At 30.4% G+C, this 24,880-nt stretch overlaps 3 protein-coding genes across 4 annotated transcripts in view; 1 reads left to right on the forward strand and 2 right to left on the reverse strand.

Moving 5' to 3' along the window:
- Positions 1-3,388: 3,388 nt before the first annotated feature.
- LOC100163526 (nedd8-activating enzyme E1 catalytic subunit) lies at positions 3,389-8,969 on the forward strand. Its single transcript, XM_001943724.4, has 3 exons — positions 3,389-4,245; positions 7,643-7,820; positions 7,900-8,969. The coding sequence occupies exons 1-3, from the start codon at positions 3,637-3,639 to the stop codon at positions 8,436-8,438; spliced, it is 1,326 nt and encodes a 441-aa protein (XP_001943759.2). The 5' UTR covers positions 3,389-3,636; the 3' UTR covers positions 8,439-8,969.
- ACYPI31744 (39S ribosomal protein L23, mitochondrial) lies at positions 5,319-6,596 on the reverse strand. Its single transcript, NM_001293364.1, is given in 4 exon segments — positions 5,319-5,812; positions 5,899-5,978; positions 6,057-6,262; positions 6,399-6,596. Coding segments are annotated over 4 exon segments (465 nt in total). The 5' UTR covers positions 6,413-6,596; the 3' UTR covers positions 5,319-5,647.
- Positions 8,970-13,164: 4,195 nt separating the features above from the next.
- Positions 13,165-24,880, reverse strand: part of LOC100165590 (desert hedgehog protein) — a 49,087-nt gene continuing 37,371 nt past the window's right edge. For both annotated transcript variants that reach the window (XM_001943672.5, XM_029491070.1), the window contains one exon: positions 13,165-15,005. In XM_001943672.5, the coding sequence (XP_001943707.1) occupies positions 14,284-15,005 (722 nt within the window). In that variant the 3' untranslated portion in view covers positions 13,165-14,283. The remainder of the gene's footprint in view (positions 15,006-24,880) is intronic.

Consider the following 24,880-nt stretch of genomic DNA (forward strand, 5'->3'; position numbering starts at 1 on the left):
CCCCCCCCCTTGGCTACGCCCCTGATTGACATCATCCATATTTTTGGTGTAACTCGAAAACTAATAACTTTATGTCCTTATAGATACCTTAAATTTTCACCAAATGTTTATTTGTGATAAAATTTCTAAAATATTTAACTGTTTTTGACCTTATTACATGCATAAGAAATGTATGATTTTATTTTTAATTTTTTTCCGTCAATAATTTTCCATTGCGTCAAAATACTTGTGAAATTGTATATGTTACAGTTAAAGTGTTGAATCAGTTAGTTTATGAAATAACTAGGTAATGTATAAAATAACTAAAGCTTGTAGGTAATGTATATAATTTATACTTTAACTAGTTATTTTAGACATTCCCTATTTCCCTGGCATCACTTCGTTAATGTGTAAAATTGTAAATAACAAAATATCATGATAAATAAATATAGTTCTAACTGACGTAATCGACCAACAGTGGACACAGAAAAAGATATAGTTCATTAAAATATTGCGACGGTAGGTCAATTATATCGTTTAGCTAAGCTAAATTAGCTTTAATATTGTAGTTATAAAAATAATTGAATGTTTTAAGGAAAGGAAAAAAGCTAAAGATAATTTGGAAAAACAGGCAAAAACAATGAAGGATTTATCAAATACTAAATTTGCGGTTGCTAATATTGGTTCTACAGTGCGTATAAAAATTCCCGATGTTGATAGAGGAGGGGTGATCCTCATTCAATTATTGCAGTCGTTTTAAAATTAACTGACGATGGGTTTTATCAACTGGGATGCAATGATGGTAAGAAAAATTTAAATAATACAAGTTATTTTTTATTTTTATTTTTATTTATTTGATACCTAACCTACAATTAATTATAATTACAAGTAGGTATTACTTTAAGATCTGTGGCAACTGCACAATCACTAGGAACTGGTCAGGGTTTTTTTTAAGTGCACTTGTACCAAAAATGTAACACAAAGCGATGTGTTTGTAGAAAAAATGAGCTATTGTGCAACTCTAAATGCCATATTGGCCTTACATGTACAAATAAATAAATAATATGACTATAATTAGTTCATAATTCAGTAAAATAAAATATTTCAATATACATTTTAAATTTTAATGTATTTTATACTTTAACGGATATCAAACTGAAATTGTATAGAATAACTAGATATTCTATGAAATAACTAGTTAAAGTACAATTTTCATGTATTATTTCATACTTTAACTAACATTCGTAGGTAATTCATGAACTACCTACTTAGTTATTTCATAAAATAACGGAATTCAACTCTTTAGCTGTAACATATACAAGATTCCTCATAAGATGATATAATAGCACTATAGCCATAGGTTATAACAGTAGTTTTATGTATTTGTCAATAAATAATATCGCTGGTTAGAGCGATATTATAAGTTTTTTTATAAGTTTTTAAATTTAATTTCCTGCTCTGATCAACGACGAGGCAAGGCGAGTGTGCTGCCTGTCCCGAAATATAAATCTGTGATACGTGACAATCGCAGAAATTTCCAATTTGAAAATATAAAAACACATTTTGTAACTTCATATTGATAATATTGTAATAATGGTCCGTGGATGTTTAGTCTCCGCCGAAATGCCGAATACGGTTCGCGAGTACTGACTACTGATTAGTGGGTGATGACTGACAAGTGACGTACTGACGTGCACTCATGTGGAAGTGGGACGATCACATCCTGTATTTAAACGTCGCGTCGTATATGAATTTACATCTTCCCACAGATATATATATAATATATATAATATATATATATATACATCTTCCCACAGATATATATATATATATATATATATATATACTAGCTGATCCCGTGCACTTCGTTACCCGTTAAATGTACAAACTGTATATGACTCAAGCTTTGTTCAATGCGTTATTTAATATTCGGTGTGTGATATTCTAGATTTATCTTAACTTTTCTGTTGCCCAGGATAAAAATTCTGATTCACAGCAGTACATTATCAGGTAGGCAATCTACCTGTGGTAGATCGCGGACCCCGTGCTATTTGTACGTAAGTGTATAATTTAACTCTACGCAATATCAAAGTTATACCAAGTTTGTCGTTTTTACTTAATTCCACCTACGATGGATTAATATAATCAATTAATACAAAAACCTAACCTAACCGTACTAAAATCCAATGAGTAAAAAAAAAACAAATTTAACCCTTTTTAAATTAGCCTATCTTCTTCCCAGTGGTCTAATCTACCCAATTAAGAGGCCATAACTTCGGAATTACTTATAGCACAGCATACAAACTTAGATAATAGCCGATTCTCAGACATATAATTATTATATTAATACAAATAATAATATTAATCAACAAACATGCTAGATTAACCAATAGCAACCAATATATAATACACTATTATTATTTTTATAATAATATTATTTTTTTATATATATATATATATATTATATAACCATAGCAACCATTTATAAACAAATATTTCTACTGTAAATTATCAAAATCCCTGTTTGAGCACTTCTATTATTTTTTTTCTGGACAACCCTTATCACTTAGGGGTATGAAAAATAGATGTTAGCCGATTCTCATACCTACTGAATATGCACAAAAAATTTCATCAAAATCTGTCAAGCCATTTCGGAGGAGTATGGCAACGAAAACTGTGACACGAAAATTTTATATATTAGATAGAATATACCTAATATATATCTGTGCATCTTCCTTATTAGTTGTCAGTTGACGGCAGTGGAAACTTGTTAAATATTTTTAAAAAAAAGTAATAATAAAGGCAATGGGGAGGCTTCAGCCCGTTAAACCCCCCACCATTATTTCTTAGATACTTTGGTATCCGTATGAACTATAAAGTATTGAAAAACCTTCTTTTACATTTTCAATCTTAAGCTATATAAAATGAACTTTTTATACATTTTTAACTATTTATTATACAAAATAATTTACAAATGTTCGTGATTTTGATGGAATTTGTCAAAATTTGAACGTTATTAAATGCCTATAAAAACAAATTTCAGCTATTTATATAGGCATATGGATATCGGAGTCAGTATTCGACACCGAGTTCACTGTAAACTGTTGAAATTTACACAATAATATGTTTACTTTATAATTTTCTATAGGTACTTGATAATTTTTTTTAATGTTTTGACTCGTTCTAAGTTGTTAACAGACATTTTCGAGTTTAATTTTTTAGTTTTTTTCTATAAATGTCTAAATCGATTTTAAACAAATTGTTATGGATTTGTTCAATTGTACTACCGTTCTACGGTAAGATGGAGGCAACGCTTGCCAAGTCGGTCCAAGTTTTTATCAGATAATACAAATATATTTTTATCAATAAACACCGGCATAGAATATTGCTAGTAATATCACTGATTAATGTAATACAAACACGATTATAAAGATTAAAGAAGTTCTTTATAATCGTGAATACTGAATAGTCTGAATATAAATTTAAAATCACTGAATCACTGACACAGTGACACATTGAACCACAATATTTTGTACTTCATGTTATTATTTTTAACCAAGTTCCATCACTTACTTCTGTTTATAAAGTATTTAAATTATTTGTAAATTATAATTACCTACTTGAAAAAATCAGACAATTCAATTAAAAAACATCAAAATGTGTGACAATGATCATAGAAGATGGAATCATTTGAAGAAGATCTTGGAACGTTCCAGTCCATTCTGTCATCCTGATTTTGAACCGGGCACAGGCATATTAGAATTTTTACAAAATTCCTGTAAACTACTTGTGGTCGGCGCTGGTGGATTGGGCTGTGAATTACTTAAAGATCTCGCAATGATGGGATTTGGAGATGTCCATGTTATAGATATGGACACTATAGACTTGTCTAATCTAAACCGTCAGTTTTTGTTCCGTAGGAAGGATGTAAACAGTTCTAAAGCAGAGGTTGCAGCAAAATTTATTAACGAACGTGTGCCTACATGCCGTGTTACACCTCATCATTGTAAAATACAAGACAAGAGCGAAGATTTTTATAGGAATTTTCATTTTGTAGTGTGTGGTCTTGATTCTGTTGTTGCTCGTCGATGGATTAATGGAATGCTTATATCTTTGTTATCATACGATGACAACCAGCAACTTGACAATTCCACCGTAATACCATTGATTGATGGTGGCACTGAAGGTTTCAAAGGAAATGTACGTGTTATAATACCCGGAATTACTCCTTGTATTGATTGCACCCTAGACTTATTTCCGCCACAGGTAATATGTTTTACTATATATTTTTACGTAAGTTAGTTAAATTTATAGTTACAATAATGTGGTTTATTGAAAATATAATCATTAGTTTTTAAATTACTACATTTATATGAACATAGTTAAGTTAATTTTCAAGTAAAATTTTTGTTAATGTGGACTGATTAGCATCCAAATATTTTATGATGCAGTTTTTTGAGGATTTTTTTCTGATTGCACAATTTAAGTCTTCTAATTCCTATATTATATAGATTCTAATGAAGAGTTGAATATCAAAATTGTTTATAGACCTTAACAAATATTTCATATATTAATGTAAGATGTAGGTTCTATTTTTATTCATGTAACGCCATGTAACCAAATAAGATAAAAATTAAAATGTGTTGATTAATTTTTAAAACATTTGAAATAAAAATACAATTTTTGTAATTCAGAATAAATATTAATGAATATACTTAGTCAATAAATTATCGTTGTGTACAGCACATATTACAAATTTCAACTATTTTTCCACAGCATAAAATGTGTAAATACCATTCAACACTAAAAAAAACTCATTTATATGTAGACAATAGATTCAGAGCTGGATAGGCCAGTTGAGCATTCAATATAATCTCCAAAGGCAGCTAATATTTTCAGGTGGTATAGGATAAAATGGCCGCAATGCCAAATTACATTTTTTATGACAACTATATTATAATAGTAGACCATCAACAAAATATGTGATTGTCGTTATTATTTATTCAAATTAACTAATTATGGGCCGTTAGAAAAATATTTTTTAAGGTCGACCGTAACTACTCAATCCGGCCCTGAGTAGAGTTAGCCTATAATATTATATTATATACACCTAATAATAGTATACTACCATTGAATATAAATACTAAAGATCGCTCACTGGTCCGTAAATATGCGTGCAAAAAATTGACAAAATATGGATGTGGCCGTTGTAAAACGCTGTCGTCGCCCATAAGTAACTAATAATCAATAATACTTTTAATGTCTATTGGTAAGCTATTGTTGTAATATTCTGTTAAAATATTAATTGGAATAACCTATATATTGGTAAAACCTTGTCAATGATTCAATTTTTTAATTTAAAATATAAAATATAAATATAATCATTAATCACTATATTTTTAACTGTCATTAGTAACATACAAAATTCTAAAATTTGTTTTAACCAAATGTATTTCAAAATTTCAAATAAAATTGGTTTATGGACAAAAAAATGAATGATGATATTATCAAATACAAATCATTTTCATTAATTCAAATACATTTATTTTATTCTTTGAATTCAAAATCACACACTTTTAATCTATTTATAAAACTGCTAATAATTCTAATAATTGCAGAATAAGACATAACTTTTTATTTACACAATTACAAATGTATTTTATGATTCTTAAAAAGAAAACCAGCCAGGTAATCCAGGACGGTTACCTTGTTTCTTCAAAAAGTCTTTGTACATATCTTGGCTAACTTTACTTGATTTTTCATCTTCGGCAGTACGTTTTTTAAACTCTTCTGTAGTACATACATCAGGAAATTCAAATTCTTGATCTCTAGGCTACAAAATTAAAATCATATTGATAACAATAAATAAGAAAAAACTAATTATTTATAATCAAATTTTGTTTAAAAAAGGTTGCTTGCCATTGTAACAAATGCTCGTCGGAAGTCATCTTCTTTTACAATAGGGCCGTATTTGTTGAAAATTGCTCGTTTCATTTTACCTGTTGAATATTTCATTGCAAACATATAAATATATTGAAGTATTTCCAATGTTAATAAATATTTCATAAAGATTTTACCATTTTCAATACTGGATTCAACTTTAATAACTTTAATTTTATAAATTTTTTTTAAATAATTCTCTATATCATAATTTGTCATTCCAGTGGGTACCTTAAATTGAACCACATTTTTTGGTTGTTTTTCTTCCGGTCGTACTAATTTCATCCAAAAATTTGGTAAAAAAATACGTAGTTGGGGATTGCCTCTCTGATAAATTGGATACCTATAACATTTTTTTAATATTAAATTGAATTTTTATTAAACTAAACTATCATTAAAATAATATATTGATTTATTTAATTGGACAGTATGTTGTACTCAAATGATTATTAATTTACTTATTAATTCCAATTACTTACCATCTGGTAGACATGATATTGTTTTTAAATGCTCCTTTTAAAATAAAGGACTTTTCTAGTTTTATTTAAAATGTAATAACTATAATAACAGCTAATAAGTAATTATTATTTTCTGAAAATATTAAGCATTAATCTATAGGTACCTAGTTTATATTTGATATTATAAAAAAAAATAGTACTTAAGCATTCAAGCATACTGCATTCATATTTCATGCATGTGATACTGTAGTGATAATATTAATTTTTTTAACTGATACGGATATAAATGGTTATCACTTATCAGTAATTTAGGCCGTGCTTTTGTTAGTATTATGTAACCTCCTTGAGCAGTATTATTGTGGTACTAATATGCTAGACATTTTGAATTTTTTTATTTAATTTTAAAATATGCACAGAATTTAGTAGACATTGTTCAGAATACAGGTAGACCCACTAAAGTTTGGTTTATGATCAATTATATTTATGTTTAAATTATTGACTATTGTGTATATTAACATTTTTCTCATTTACTTATTGGGCCGAGTAATTGTAAATATTAAATGAAATATTGTAAATATTCTTTGTACCTATCTAAAAATGAATTGAAATATATTTTAATCCCATTTGATTAAACCTTTAATATGGTTTCTATTAAACTCTTAGATGTTGTTTTTGAACTTCCGGCTATAGGTATATCTCTAATCTCTATCATGGTTAAATGTTTTACACTTGTGAGTTATTTTATGAAGTCCATCTGTGTATGGTATGAATTCTATATCTAATAAAATGGTTGATACATTTAAAAAAGTCCAAACACAGTTCTGATTGTTGAAAACATAAAGTATAAACCTAGGTGTCCATTGTTTGAAAAAAACTTACACGTTTTTAATATTATTTTTGAGAGGATTTTACATTTAATTGTAGTTATAGCCTATATCTAGAATTTCTACAAAGAACGTATTCAAGTTAAGTTTGGTACTTTTAACTCAATAGATTTCAACCCAGATGATTGACTAAAAATATTATTATAACATTATAATAATATTATTCGTGATTATAACATTATTATAATATTATTATTACAAAATGCTATCAGGGAACTACTCTTTTCTATACCTTATTAGTTTAAAAATTATTCCGTAGAAATGATATTGTCCTAGAATTAAAATTCAAATATAATATAAACTATTCATAAATTATAATTATTTATTAAGGACAGGAATGTAAAAAAAAAGCAATAATATTAATCATACATTTGTTTATAGGTGACTTATCCATTATGTACCATAGCAAGTACACCTCGTTTACCTGAACATTGTATAGAGTATGTGAAATTAATACAATGGCCGAAAGAAAACCCATTTGATTCCAACATTGATACAGACGATCCAGTTCACATTAGTTGGATTTATGAGAAATCCCTTGAACGCGCTGATGAATTTGGTATGTATTTAAATTTTAAATCAATTATGTCTAAGTAAGTAATAGATTATTAATCATATAATATTTCTTTGTACATTAGGAATAAATGGAGTTAATTATCGATTGGTTCAAGGTGTTATTAAAAATATAATACCAGCAGTAGCATCAACAAACGCTGTGATAGCTGCTGCTTGTGTTACTGAGGCTTTCAAAGTGGCCACTAGTTGTTGTCCATTATTAAATAATTATGCTGTATTCAATAATGCTGATGGTATATACACCTATACATATGAAGCCGAACGCAAATCTGATTGTATTACTTGTAGTCCACGTAAAGCCAAATATCTCGATATAGATGACACAAATATGCGGCTGGAAAAAATTATTGAAATACTTTGCGAACACCAGCAGTATCAGATGAAGAACCCTGCACTCACTATAGAATTAGATGGAAAAAGAAAAACACTGTACATGCCAAACGTGCCTTCCATTGAATTAAAAACTAGGCCAAATCTAAAAATGACACTTGAACAATTGGGTATTGCTGACGGATGTAAATTATTAGTGGCTGATATCACAAACCCTAGAGCTTTTGAAATTATTCTTAAAATCAAGAACAACTGTGTTAGCATGGAATAATATTATACTTTTTTGAATATTTACTTTAATACTATTCTGCAATAAATAGTTTAATACAATTATAAACATTAAACTTTTCATTATATTATGAATGTTTAACATTATTTAATATTAGTTAAATTGTGTAATGTAAAGCAACCCAATTGTTTTTAAAATAATGTATTTTATTATTTTAAAACACAATATTTTTTTTTTTATTGGTCTTGAAATGTATACAATTTCCGCTTTGACTACTTGCTCATTAACTATAAACATAAATTAATTATATTTATTTTGTTAAACAGAGCAAAGAAAAAAAAGATACAAGAAAAACAGTTTTGAATTAGTTAATTTGGTATTTTGTACATTGCAAATGTTGGCTAAAGTAGCTTGAGTAATTTGGTTGTTTTGAAAAATACAATGGTTTTGTTGTCAGGACTACACAATATTTATACACTGGAAAGTAGTGTATCTATTTTTCAAATGATTGTTTCCCACTATCAAAAAGATCATTTAATGAAAAAAATAAACATTTTTCTATTTTGTAATGCATGTGTGTGTATGAAAATTCTAAAAAACTTGTCACTACATTCATTCAATTGCAGTAACCTATCTGTCTCTGTGTATCATCACCCCCTCCCCCCCGTAAACATGCCACTGGGTTAAACTAATTTTTCTAAAAACAAATCTATTATATTATAGTAATTATTATTAGATATTTACATTTTTGTGATTTTGACGAATTTAATCAAAAGATAATGAGGTAACTCGGCTACCCAGTTGCCGTTATAACCTCAGGTATGCAGTAGCCGGTCACCTGAGACACGTTCTATTTCTAGCTTCACTGAAGGTCAGTCGTCAGTGGCGTGCCTAACTGTGGGTCATTTGGGAGGGGGCAGAGTAGGCATTTGCCTCCCTTTTGTCATTGTCGGGCCGCGTATGTGCCAGTTTTGGGCCTTCATATAGTAGCTAATATGTAATACATTTAGGTATCCCTCTACATAATATATTAATTATTTAGTCATTATTATCTCTAAAAAAATTAGTTATTTATGCCTATTATAGTAGTAACCACGCGGTTATTTCAGATAACCGTGATATAGTACCTAGTAAGAAGGCTATTTGTATTTATTTGTAAAATGCAATTGTAATGTAATGTAATTGTTAGCAAGTGGTTTTTTCAGTTTGATTATGGGCCAGTCTAAACTTTTGCCCCCTCCCTCTTTCATAACTAAAATGACGTCACTAGTGCCTAAATAGATTTTTTTAAGGCAATTACCTCAACAAATAAATGGGTGGGTGGGTACCAGGCAATGGATTTAGATAAAAAGATTTGAATACCTACTATTCAATAAATAATACATATTCAAAATACTATAATATTTATAATATTAATAAATAATAAAATTTTAAAGTTAAGTACAGGCTGCGGATGGGTGGTCAAATTCATAGACCTATTAATTAAAGTAAACTAAATTAATTAACTAAATATTAACTTTAGTTAATAGATCTATGGTCAAATTGGTATAGTGAGTCTGCCTTAGGTCTGAAAATTGTTCAGCACGCCACTGCTGAAGGTCATGCATGCCTTTAGCCTTTTCTTTGTTCATCAGGATCTCCTCCACCATTTTGTAGAAGATGCTGAACGATTTTTAAGCTTCTACCCGTAAGAAATCCCTGTCTTCCTGGTTAGCTGGTAGATCTCCAAAATTTGCACCGCAAGGGATATCGGAGATCTGTGGCGCCGAAGTTTTTATGTGGTCGGGCATTTTCAAAACTTCGCGGCCTCAATATATTAATTATCTAATATATAGGTACCTACCCTAAAATACCTACATTTACTCATAATATTATAGTAAAGATATAAATAAAATATGGCCTTCTGCAGTTAGTACAGTAAATTGTAAAGCTACTGACTACAGTTTCCCTGCAGCGTCAAACAGTGGAACAGCACAGCCGCGTCAGACGCGACTATATCCAGACCGGTAGAGACGCTAGACGCCGTGTCCAGACGCTGCTGCAGGGAAAACGTACTTTTAAAGTTAGGCAATTTTGGCAAATGGCAATAATAATATGCTATTGTTGTACCACGAAATATTGTAAGCATTGTATAATTTATATTATCATATTTATTTATTTATGTCATTCACAGTGGCTTGTCTAGGCATTTTAAATGGGGGTCACCATTTTTTTTTTTTAAATAAACAAAAGAAAGCGGAAGTCACTCTGCTGTACAGTAGGCTACAATTGGATGACTGTAAATTTAAATTCAATGATATATATTATGTGTGCAAAAAACGGTTCTGAGCAGAGACGGTTTGGCAGCCTAGAATACTGTATATTATATTTATATTGTTGTTATTAATAAATATAGGTACATTTAGAATAGCTAATAGTTTTACAATGGTTTTTATTTTTTTTTATCCTGGATACAAATTATCATATATCATTGAATTCAAGTTTGATACAATCCATTATACATTGACCTACTTTAACCTACTTACCTACTATACAGGAGAGTGACATCCACTTACCCGTATTTTAAATTTTAAGTTTGATACATTTTGTCGAAATTAAAACTTTAAATATTTATAAAAAAAATTGTACATATGTATTTTTAATATTTTTCAACTGTTATTGTAAAAATATATTAGGGGCCGTGTATTATATTTTCAAGCTTTTTGACCAAACAAATAAAAATTGATTGTTATATATATTATATATAAAAAAAAATACAATATAAGAAAATCACGCTACATGAGAAATCGAGTGAATATCCAATGATGTTAAAATTTGAACTTTAAACGCTCATAAAAGTGTAATTTGACCTTCCGGTAAACATTTTTTTTTTTGATAAAGGTAGACAAACTTTTGAGGAATCTTGTATTAAATTATTAAATCTTAGGTAGGTAGTTAGATTTTAAAATAAAATTTTTTATGAATTTCTAGCTCAAAATAATTTGCACATTTTAGTAATTTTTTCGTAATTGGTCAAAATTCGAACTAAATGCTTATAAAAAAAAAATGGTGACTGTATTTATATATTTTTCAACTACTATCGTAAGAATATATTAAGAGCCTCGTATTAAATTTCAAGCTTGTTGACTAAACGAATAAAATTAATAATTAATAAATAAATAATGACTAGACAGTAATAACTAATAAGTGGTTTTCTGTAGGTCGGCAAAAAAAGACAATAGGGGGGATTATCTCTTATATCCCCTTACCTTCCCCCATGAGCACGCCACTGGTCATTCAAACCTATATATTTGATTTATGTATAATACTTAGTATAATATATTTGAATAGCTATACTTAATTGTCTTGTTCATTTTTAAATTAGCTACCTACTTTTTTGGAGCCATATGGTACGTATATATGAGGTACATAAAATATATCTTATTTATTCTAATTTAATCATTTGGTGATAATTTAAAGTATCCGATGAGGTTATTCGTGTTTAAGTTGCATCAACAAAACAAAATCGATTTTGTCAAAAAATACTCGGTTTACGTAAAAATTCCAATTTTTTTTCACCAGTTATTTTTAAAATTACTGATAAATTTTTTCTTTTAACCCCCTTAAGTGCAAACTAGATTCAATTTACTAGAAACCCATACAACATTTGAAGCATTTTTACTGCCACAAATGGTGATGATGGTTGCCGGACAAACAAAAACTACACATCATTGTAAAATCAATCGGTACATTTATCACTTCACTCAAAATCTAAAAAATTGTTTTTAGTCTAATTATATATCATGTCATTATGATTTATGATTATTATATAATAATTGAATCTTAATATCTTATATAAAACTAGCTGATCTCGCGCACTTCGTGTCTTCGTTGTCCGTAAAAAAGATAACTCATTTATCAGACTTTATTACAGTCTTACTTAGGCACATTGAAAAGAGATTAGGCACCTATAAATCCAATATACTTCAATAACTGGTTGGGCAGTAGTTGGGTATCTACTACCTACTACCTATACAACCTACCAAGTTTATTGAAATCAAAACCAAGTTAGAAAATAGAACACACAACTTATCATTATCATAGGTATATGATACTTTTTATAGTTTTATAAAATATATTTTAAAATATTTTTGTTATAGGTTAGTATACATATTATGGTCCTCGTTCCTGTATTTAATAATTATTAGTCTATGTAAGGTAGGTATAAGGTATAACTATAACTATAGAGTATATATTATTGTATATATTATATACTCAATGATATAACATAAACTATATACATTTAATGAATTTCCGATAGAAATGATTAGACTTCATAATATTATGTTAAGTTTTATCATGTACAATTATAATAAATTATATAAACACCAATTTAAGTCTTATTTATATCGGGACCAAATTGAACGCCGTACCAAGTTAATTTTAAAATTGTATACGTTGAAAATACATTTTGAATATTTTATTATAATACCAATTGGTCGATACTATAAAATTAGAAACGACATGACGTTTACGCCGTGTCGTTTGCAAAATATTAACGTTAATGCGTTTATGCGTTCACGATTACGTTCTTTCAAACGCTGCTGGATCCGCCTCTAAAATATACGAGTATATTTAAACGTATTGACTTACCTGGTACCTATATACAGTATGTACTATAGTAAATAATATAGTATTGTACCTATATGGTAAAATTGTTACAGATTTTTTTTGTTAATGAGATGACAATGGTGAGGACTCAGTATAATGAGGATAAAATATATAAAAGTATCACTCGTCAAATTCGCGTAATTTTATTTGTCTATACAACCATACAGGCACATATTTTACATTAAAAATTATAATATTATGTAAACGAACCTACGGTATTGAGGGAGCTAAAAAAATAAATAGTCATATGATACAAAACAATTTACACGTATACATACAGTGTGTAATATAAATAACAATGCGTCCGTTTATACGACAATATAATAATATATAGTAGATGCTATACCTAAACGTACAAAAGGTAAAAATAAAACAATTTTACAATAAATATTATCATTAACTAGTACCACCTATTGTAGATATTAGCAGCAGAATAATTAATCATCGTTTCCGAGTAGATTCGATAAAAATAAAAAATCACTAGAACAATACAAAAAAGGGACTAAGACCGGAAGCGTAAACATCCGGAGCGTCGGATATTCGATAGGGGAGACGATACACTCAGACATTGGCGCGAATGGCCCAAACATTTTTGGAAAATTAAAGTCCGTGCCGTTTTAAACAAAAGTTATATTTGACACGCTTTCAAAGAAATGTTGGTGGGTAAGAAGTTTGAGTTCGCCAGCAGCCACACGCTTGTGCCAAGTGTATACTGAACAAGGTGCAGCACATAACATACAGCTAGTAACACAAATATACCTAAATATTGTTTACTACATTATACGATATGTAATGTCCATTAGATATAGTATTGTATCTAACTACGTGTGTCTACTCCGATACGTACGAGAAACACTTTGCCATTAATAAATTATAAAATACTTACGATATAATATTATTATATACAATACACACAATAACATGTACAAAAGTGAAAAAAAAAATTCAATAATTTTTGGCATACAATTCGTTTGAAGACTGTTTTTGGGTAATACATCATGTCGCGGACCGGAATGGTCACTAAACAGTGTTTAGTACACAGCGTGCAATGGACGTAGACAAAAAAAAAAAATAAAAAATAAAAACCAAAATCCACACACGGGTACGCGGTATGACAATATCTAATTTAGTAAAATAATATCAATAATGTATGTAAAATAAATACTAATAATAAAATGACAAATCACAACAGTTAGAATAATATATAATATATATATTATGAAGTGCGCGCGATCGATCAGTGCGTGTCCATCCAACTGGCTGGTATTGCGTAGTCGGATATGGCGTACAGCATCCGCGGGTACCAGTGTATCCCGTCCGCGGGCTGTACCGCGTCGATCACCGGCGACAGTGACGGTGCGTCGTGCAGCGGATGGCCCAGCCGCCAGACGAGGCTGTACAGCGACGTCCGGACGGCGGCCAACGCGCGGACAGGCAGGAACGCCAGGTGCGCCAGCCACTGGCTATCGATGACGGCGTAACACGACGCCACGACGTCGTCCACGACGACAGTGCCGTCGACTGTGAGTGGCGCGTAAAGTCCTATCTTCTCGGTGCGGCTGACTGCGACCACGCGCTCCGCGCGCAGTCGTAGCTGACCGCGGTCCCCGTTGATCACCGTCAGCAGCGTGTCGTTGACGCGCACACTTTTCGCGTACACCGGGTTGGCGTATCGGATCTGCGACCGTTCCGGTTTCTCCCACCGGAGCACCAGGTGCGTGGGCGTCGCCGTTATTGACTTGCCCGTGTCCGTCACCAGCGTCACGTACTCTGTCAGCGCCGTCACGTTACGGTCCAGGAACAACAGCACTTCGCTAGGCCGGAGCAGCCCGTCGTTGGACAGCGCCAGTACCGACTCGCCGACCCGCAGGTCCTTCATCTGCTTCTTCACTCCCGCGCCCGTCGTCACCACGCTATCACCCGGAAAACAGCCCATCGTCCTCGTGTTGATTTTCGTTTCTGCAAAACACATAATAATTTATCGATTACTATACAGCACTTGGATTAGGTTTAGGTACTTATGGGTATATTGTATGTAGGTAGGAAGTATAAGTCACGGTTGTGTATAGTAGGTTTCCCATAAGCCGTCGTTAAAACCTCGTAAATCTCGAGAAGTAACGCGTAAATAATTCTCAACTTAAAATATTGCGATGATCACGTACAAAAAGAGCGTTGGCGAGTTTAGCTGCAGTGCAATATACACACGCGATCCGTTTGAGCTTGGCGGTAATCGCGCGGTAAATTAGCGATTCAAACGAGTGAAAAATAACTGCTTATATATATATATATATACATAAAACATATTATACTGTTTGCCTTCCCGGTGTATATTAATCGCTATATACACACACGCGCGGGAACGAGAAAAGATCGTAGCCACTGATTTGTCTGGTTTTTAAACGCCATTAAAAAACACTAATAATAAAAAAAAATAATAATAATAAATGATTTGGAGTGGTAGTGGTGGTGCTCTGTTTGTTTGTTTTTTTTTTAAACATCATCTCTGTTTCTCACTGCAGCCGTCGTGCGACCACGATAAATTAGTTAATGAGATAAAAAGGGCAATAATTCTTTTCCGTCCGTGCGGCGTGCACTCACTATTATACTATACATTTAATTATCTATATATATATATAATATTTATACCTCCATGTAGGTATGTATATTATATGTATACGCAACGACCACGACCATGTTCACCTTCCACGGCGTATGGCCATCACACACCAACATCTGTGATCTAATCGCCCTCGGGACCCGCCGCTGTGGGTGAAGAAGTATACCGATACTAATAATAATAATAGTATTAGTAGTAATAATAGTAATAATATAGTATAACGATATTCATTTCTGAGTTTCCGAAAAACCGGATTGTCGCCGCGGCCGTAAACACGGTGATTCTGTGTTGTAGTGGCTTGAAGAGGGACATTGAATATTATATACGACATTAAATACGTGTTATTACAATATTATATTATACTGCGACGGATAGTTCACGGGTGCCCTGGGGGCCGGGGTAATAAACATAAAACGGACACTTGCAGCGCGACGCGTCGAGAGGGACGAATTTATAAGATTGAACATTTTATACGCACACTGCAGCAACCGGGCGCGCGCGTTCATACGCTTAATGATACGACGCTGTTGAGACTTGAGAGGAGGCATTTAAGTCTTATTTTTTACGAGTTTTCTCTTCTCCGACGTTCATATAATATTAATAAAACGATACATTATTTTATACATGTATAATATGATGCGTAAATAAGCGTAATACACTGTAACGGTATAATAGGTACATTAATACCCACTGGCCACTATCATAAAATTTGACGTGCATAGAACAAAAAAATGGACTCATTTTAACGTTTCCGTACTAGAAATTTTTTCAGTCGCAACACGCAATATACGCGCAAAACTACTCAAACGTTTTTGCACGATTCGTATTTACGAGCCGAAAATAAAGAAAGATATTATACAGGTACTGCGATATAATATACGGACGTGCAGCGTTTCTCGTCCGACGAGAGTATCGTATGTATATTTTTTAAAATTTTATCCGATCAAGTAATTCAGAGGCTTCTCTATCAGTACAGATTACAAACAGGCCACCACTTCTCACGCAGAATATAAAATATTAACTCATATGGGTCAGCTGACCTTCTGGACCCCTCGCTGTAGGTACATAATATATTATATAGGTCCGCCGCTCCCCGATTTACGAACATGTATACGATATACCTATACATAATGGGTAATAGGTATTATATATTATATAGGTCTTTGAAACCGATACGTTTTATACGAGATAATGTATATAACCTCCTCCGATATAGCGTGCAGTTGTGTACCTACTCATATAAGGTATGCCGACAATATCGACATATATACGAAAGCGAAATTGTTTACGTCCTATACTCTATTATACCACCTAAGCCTATACCTATATTATAGCCTATAGGGCCTATCTGTATTGCTTAAAAAACAAACTATATCGAAGAAGGCGACGAGACATATCACATTAAATAATTCTGGCTGTATATAATTATTATAGGTGCTACGTAACGCATTAGACGTTCTTGAATGTATTGAATTCCGGAATCAAATACCAATCGCTGTCTTATAACTTATAAGAACTTATAGTTACTATAATCTATAGTATTAGCTATATTATTGTGGTTTTAAGACATGCATCATTATTCAGTGGATGTATTAATAATTTCTGTGAAACGATTACACATAGTATGTACATTTATTATAATATGTATATTGTATATTGTATATTGGCGGTAACACTGACGTTTATATGGTCATGTGAAAATATCGACAATTTCCAGTAGGTACATAATTTTTATAAATTATGAGTGTTCGAGAAGTATAATGGAATATATAAGTATAATATTATATTTCATATTTCATGTATTATATAGAACGAGGGGGGCGAGGGGGTTACAATAATAGTTACAATACAGCACATTGTATATTATACAAATGTTCAAACTTTTATAGGCACGTAGGTACCTAAAGTATTAGCCATTAGGTATATACCGCGGTGGCATGGTCACCACTCAGGTATTTAAACTTTTCACTTTTAAGTTTTAGTGTTAACACTTTAAACAGAAATGCACTTTTTCTAAAATAGAAAATCTGATATTCTATAAACCAACGTTCTCTTTTTTTTGTGATGTATTCGTTATGTTTTATAAAACTGCTAGCTGCAATTAATGGTTTTTGTTTGTACTGTAGGTACTTAATACTGATTTTTCCTTCAGACACGTTAAACGTACGAAAATATATCGAGTGCACTAGTGCACATAATATGTCATAATACATATATTATGTATGAATATATGAACCATGAACGTGTAGGTATTATAATAGCTGTTTCAATACCTATATAATATATTACTGTAAAACTATAAATGTAATGTATAGTATATGGAATAGTTGTTTTAGTTATCTTGAATAATACATATCATTAGTATAAAAGAAACCGCGGAGCTGATAAACGAATATGAATGATTATAATGAGTATTTAAAAAAAAGTAATAATTTTTATTTGTTGTTTTTTCAGTTTGTCGGAGTCCGGAGAATACTTAACAGATGAAACAATAAATTAACCACACAGCTTGGCGGCCGTAACGCGCGTATAGTATTAGCGTGTATTACCATTTACCTAACTACATAATATAAATATATACCTACCTACATTGTATCTAATATAAGAGTTGTAGCAATAGTCATTATGAAGAGAAAATCCAATTTAAATATTTTGTTTGGAATTTTTGTCGAGATTATATAATATTATTATGTATATACCTATTATTTTTTTTTCTTCGTAAAATTGAAAATCGTGTAAATATTTATCTTTTGTACGGCGATCGAAACACGTGAAACATATAATAATATAATAAATGTAATAACAATATTATACATATTGATATAATGGAAATGTACTGCAGTGCGGAATTCTGGAATATTATTAGGTAAACGATTGAACATGTGTGAGAGTGACGAGTGTGTGTATAGTCCGCACGGTACGCGGCAATGGAAATCCGCGAAAGGATGCATCAGATTGTTATTATGTTATTATAATATTTATAAAGGGTAATATACGTGACGACAAACGGCGGGGAGGCGCGTATACATAAATAAGCTACATACATGTATTATAAGCTTACGAATGTACAATACGCGAAGGTATATAATATATATATATTGATGCCCATTCACAACGCTATTATTATGTATGTCGGTATATTATTATTATTATGTATAAAATGATGGCATTGTGTATTTGTGTACGCGAGGTAGGCAGTCAGACTGCAGGTAGGTATATATGAGGTAGGTTGGTAGGTAGGTAGTTACCTATATCGTCGTTATAATAACGTACGCGGCGAATAATAATACATAATATATATAAATAAAAATACGCGTATACAGAACACGGGTACACCGCGATGGTATATATAATATATATATATATAAATAATATATGTAAGCGCATGTATCATGTATGTAATGTACGTGCGGTAATAGTGCATGTGTTATTATTATTATTACGCGCGTACCTATATATATATATGTATACCAGTTATACCTATTACCAGTGTATGTGTGTGTGTGTTACAGTATACGCTCGCTATGGGTAAACACGGGATAATACGAAAAGGTTAATCGTATGCACTGCGTATATACCATTATACACATTATAATAGTATATACGTATATATATATATATATGTATTTATAGATAGTTGGTGCCTGTACACATACCTATATAGATAATATGTATATATATTATAATATACATACACACACACGTGTGTATATATACACGGTACGTTTAACGAGTTGTGGGATTCTAGTTTTGGACAGGTCACGATCGCCTATTATTTGATGTTTGGAAAAAAATAAAGGATAGAAAAGAACAACAAATTATGCACCATCATCCCTTGTACGAGTTTGTCCGGAGTTTGCTTTACACTCACCGCACGAGTCGTGTTTACATAAACATACGCTTCTCTCGCGTCGCCGTCGTATACCCGCGGTGTATTTATATAATAGCGCGAGTATACACACGCGCGGCGTGTACCTATATAATACATATATATAAATATATTATTATTATTTTATATAGGTACATAATATACACTCGTATAAGTCGCGTATATATGCGTTTATTGTTTGTTCTCCAGTAAAAGAATAAGTGATGGGCGGGGTGTGGAGGAGGAGGAGGTTTTGGGAAAAAGTGATTTTGTTTTTGGTCTCCCCCGTATTAAGTTTTATATATACATAGGTACACAACGCCGCCGTCACCGTGTCATACCAGACGGCCCCGCAGAGAGACGGTCTTGTGGTCGAGTATGTGCGCTGCGTGTAATCGGATCTTGGCGTGACATACGAACGAAAGCCGGACACCGATCCGCATAGTTGTGGCCGAAACAGATGAACACACACACACACAGGACTGCTGGAGGGATACTTTATACAGAATATATTATATAAAGCGTATAGTCATAGTCTTAATAGCAGTAGCGTATCTGTGGTTGGGTCATCCCCCTCCCAAAGATGGTATGAAATATGTATAATACGTTTTTAATTATTTTTAATTTTTTTCTAACACTATAAAATATAATACCAAAATAGCATAATAGTGCCCATATAGTTTGAAAAATATACTTTTATTAGTTTTAACTTTTAAAGTACCTAACTAAATGCAAATAGTATTGCTTATTGGTAGGTATTTCTATATGTTTTAATTTTAATATGTGATTTGGTACTATTTTTATAATTAAAATACAAACTATTTTAACTATTTTATTGAAACGCATAATATTGCATTTTAGTTAATTAATTTACTATTTTCTTTTATTTATGTTTTAATTTGCATAATAATAATAAATAAATAAATAGATATGCTATAGAATAAAAAAATGGTTGTGTTCGAGAATGGGCAATGCATTGCCATTCATGAATGCTTATGAGGACACTAGCGCTATTACATACTATTTGATAATACTGAAATGAGGAAATGGAAATACGCCTATAGTCTATACTAGTAAATGCTCCACACAGCAAAAATATATTTTGAAAATATTTTCAAGATGGTGCAAGAAAAATTTAAATTCTGTCACAAAATGTTAAAATGTTAAGATTGTATTACAATACTGATCTGGATAAGTTTTATAAACATTCTGATAATATGCGTGCTTGAAATATCTAAATAAAATATTGACCAAAATTTTCACAACGTTATTTTCAAAATGTTTTATTGGGAATATTGAAAAAACCATGTATATAAAATGTTGATTAATTAGCTTATATTAGTTATATAAATATAAGTACACTAATCCCACAATTTTGTGGGTAATATATTATATTATATTATATTATATTATGTCTTGTGGTTACTGGTTCGTGTACGAGAATACCCTATAACCGTATATGTGTATTTCGAAACGCAAATCCAGTGACGACGAGACTCGGGTGTGTGTACCTTGAACGCAGAAGACGTCCGCCCTCGATCATTGACGTTGACTCTGAGCCGGCCGCTCGTCAACAGGTATACTACGTACCTAACAGCGTATACGACACTGCAGCACACACTGCTCGGGCGGCAGACGTGTGAGAAAAACGTGCTCGGCGCATATCAATTTCGCGCAGACTCGTCCGGTGACTTTTAATTTATATAATATAATAATATATTATAGGTATTATGTATACAACGTGTGTACAACACGAATGACATGTTATACCCGTATAGGTACTTAAGGTACTCCACGGACCACGGATTAATCCACAACGTGATTCTTCTGTATTAATTTATATTATTTTTTTTTTTTTCATCGCGTAATCAACTAAGTACCTACCTATAGTAATTAATCCTAAAACATAAATATTATCATAGGATAAAATACATTAATGTTTTGTACTGTACTATTCAGATTGCGTAATAAATAATAATATTATTTTATCACTCATCACCCAGGGGTTCCAGTGACATGGTTGAAGGGGGGGGGGGGGGGGGAAGTCATAATTGTCAGAAAACTTTCGATATTATAATATGGTTTTTGTTTTGAAACCCCCTGGAGCCACCCCTGCTGTAATTTAATTTTGCCCTATTTTAATTTTGAAAATACCTGCATATAGCATACATTTTATATTGAAGACATTAATTAGTATAATGATAATAATCAATTAAAAAATATATACAATTTATTGGCATAATATAAAAAAAAGAAAACTTATTATAACTATTGTATAATTACATTTATTTATTATTTTATTTTAACATTGATGGACATTTCTGTCTCTTGCAAAATATTATGCTATAGATATGCGGGCTTTAATAAATCTTCGTAGTCGGTAAAATTATATTGTTTTATCTGCTCTTTCAATAATACGGTTTTTTACATATTTACGTACCTATATTAATATATTACACGCATCAGTGGCCAAGAGTGGAGGTGCCCTTTCCATATTTTGTATTGCCCACTCATATTCATTTTGGGCATCTGTATAATGTATATTGACAAGTTGAAATGAAATAAAAATGTTATCAACATTTTTATTTATGTAAATTATATAATATAATCTTATATATAATTAATAATCTAATATATATTTCAATATTTGTGTAAAACATGACTTAAGACAATGTAGTATTTTATTATCTTAAATCGTGGAACATAATCAAGGTATTTAGAAGGTAATTAATTTTTATTTAACTTTTAGAAATGATATTTTTTGTTTTATTGTAAGAGAAAATATGTTTATCAAAACTAAGAGGAGGGATAACGATGATATTTAAATATTGTGAACTACGACCTCTCAACCTCCCATTGAAAAAAAAAATTTGCCTCTCTACTAAAAAAAAGCTTGACGCCGCTACTGATTACACGGATTACAACGTAGTATATCGATATTTTTTGATTTTCAATAGCATATTCGACATATTATTAAATTAATTTTACGTTGCATTGTGACCATAGTATCATATAGGTACAAATTGTATTAATTTGCACGTGTCAACTTAAATATAAATAATATTGTATGCTTGCCCCCGATAATGTGTTTTTTTAGGGGGAATATTATAAAAACTAGAAAATCGTTTAACATAAATGTATTTATTTTTTAAATTAGTTTTTAGAACATTTATTTAATGCTTTAATGCAAGTAAAAAAAAAAAACAAATATTTTATAAATATATGTTTCTTATATAAAAAGCAATAAGGTCAATAAATGGGCGTATATAATATGATATAGGTATAGTATATATACTATACTTATAATACCTAAATACCTAATATAGATTTATTTTTAGTATTTAAATTCATACATATTTATGAAATGTTTTAAGGGCATTGGAAAATCTTATGATCTAGTTATGACTGATTTGGTACTGGTTATATCTACCTACCAATTTTAACTGATTTTATGGTAAATACATTATGGCATTATGCATTATATTATATTTAACGATTTCGGTTGAATGCTTCGTTTACGAATAACCATGTACCTATATAGTATAGGTATTATTTACTATACCTAATATATGATGAGTAATATACATAATATTATAATAAGATTACAGTATAAATTATAATAAAAATAAATCTTTATGTAAGAATAGGCTATGATGACAATTATTTAGATCATAATTTATATTAAATTATATTCTTGAATAATAAAATAATAATACTAATAACAATAATCAATCATAGCAAATTTTAATGCGAATAGGTACATTTTATTTTGTATACATTATTCCTAATCATCATAGTTATTATATTTATGACTGATACCCTTATAAATTAAAGATATTATTGATGCAATTCAATTAAAAACAAATAGATATGCCATTTATCTTTTATCTTTTTTTGCACACATTAAAATATTTTAATCATGACTGAAAATGACTTTGATTGAAATTTACTATTATTATTAACTTTTTCTTTTACAATAAATTGTCCATTCATTTTCTATAGCTAGATATAGAGCTCAGATTTGTTTTCGTATGCAATGATTTAAATATATAAATATATATATTCAATTCAAATTGTAAACATTCATCGATTCATTACTGTAGTAATGACCTACAGTAAGTATCTACTCGATGTCAAGGCGTCTAGGCATACTCGAAATCAACTATACGTAAAGCAGAGCGATTTTTATATATAGATACTACGAAATATCTCTTTTTAAATAGGTAATATGGAAATTTATTTTTACTTTTTAATTCTTTGAGTCTAAACCTTAGACGATTAGATTAGAAATTAGAATAGAATAGTTACAAAATGAGTTTTTTTTGTAACTAGTTTGTTGTGCCTACTGACCTATGATTTTTTAATGCTTATGTGTAAACTGTAATAAATTTGTCGATCACCAACTAGCTGTATGTTCACTTCTATAGACAGACATGTTATGTAGGTACAAGTTCTATTGTTTAACACTTTAACGTGACATCAAAACACTAATTCGTCAGTTCCTCCTATTTCGACGAACAATTTTTATATTTGTCGTTATAAATTAAGACAATTAAGGGTAGCTACTATTATGTCATTGTTGTCATGTAAAACCATTATAAATATATAATTATATGAACAATTGAATCTTCAAGTGTAGGTTCCTACCTACTTACATACTCATACACGTATATAATCATATTCATATCTATGTATATTTTTTATATTAACATAAAAAATAGAAATTCATTTGGATATTTATACAATAAACAACATAATATTATGTATTATACTTTTTACAGGGTAGTTTATTTATAGAAATAACTTGTTGTGACTACTATAATATCCTTTAAAACCTTCAAATATTAGTATCCAAAAGTGGTATCTATACCTTTTATTATTATTAAATTAATAAATTAATAAAAGTATAAATAACTATAAAAAAATATTTTTTTATTCTTCTTAAATTTGTGTTCACCAAAGTTAATTTGAATTTTGAATGTACATTTTTCAAATACATATTTACCTATACAGCTTAAAGAAATTATTGAAATTTTTTAAATCACGTGAATTACAATTTTTGGGATTTCGTAAAAAAATGTCGCGCCCAGATTTTAATTTTACCTATATAATCCGAGTAGCTACGGCTTAACGAACGTACACCGCAATGTTTTTTATTAATACTTTTTTCTGTGAGGTTAAATGTAATGAATATCCGATTAAATTATAGCAGGTCCGTTAGGCCAATGATGTAAAACGCAATAGGCAACAATAAACTAGCTCCTTGTTTAATTGGGTTCGCGAAACCACGCCGTTTATTATAATTATCGGCACTTTGTTATTCAATTACTAATTTTTTTTTAATTTAAA

The sequence above is a fragment of the Acyrthosiphon pisum genome, chromosome A3 (genome assembly GCF_005508785.2).
Source record: "Acyrthosiphon pisum isolate AL4f chromosome A3, pea_aphid_22Mar2018_4r6ur, whole genome shotgun sequence".
Lineage (NCBI taxonomy): Eukaryota > Metazoa > Arthropoda > Insecta > Hemiptera > Aphididae > Acyrthosiphon > Acyrthosiphon pisum.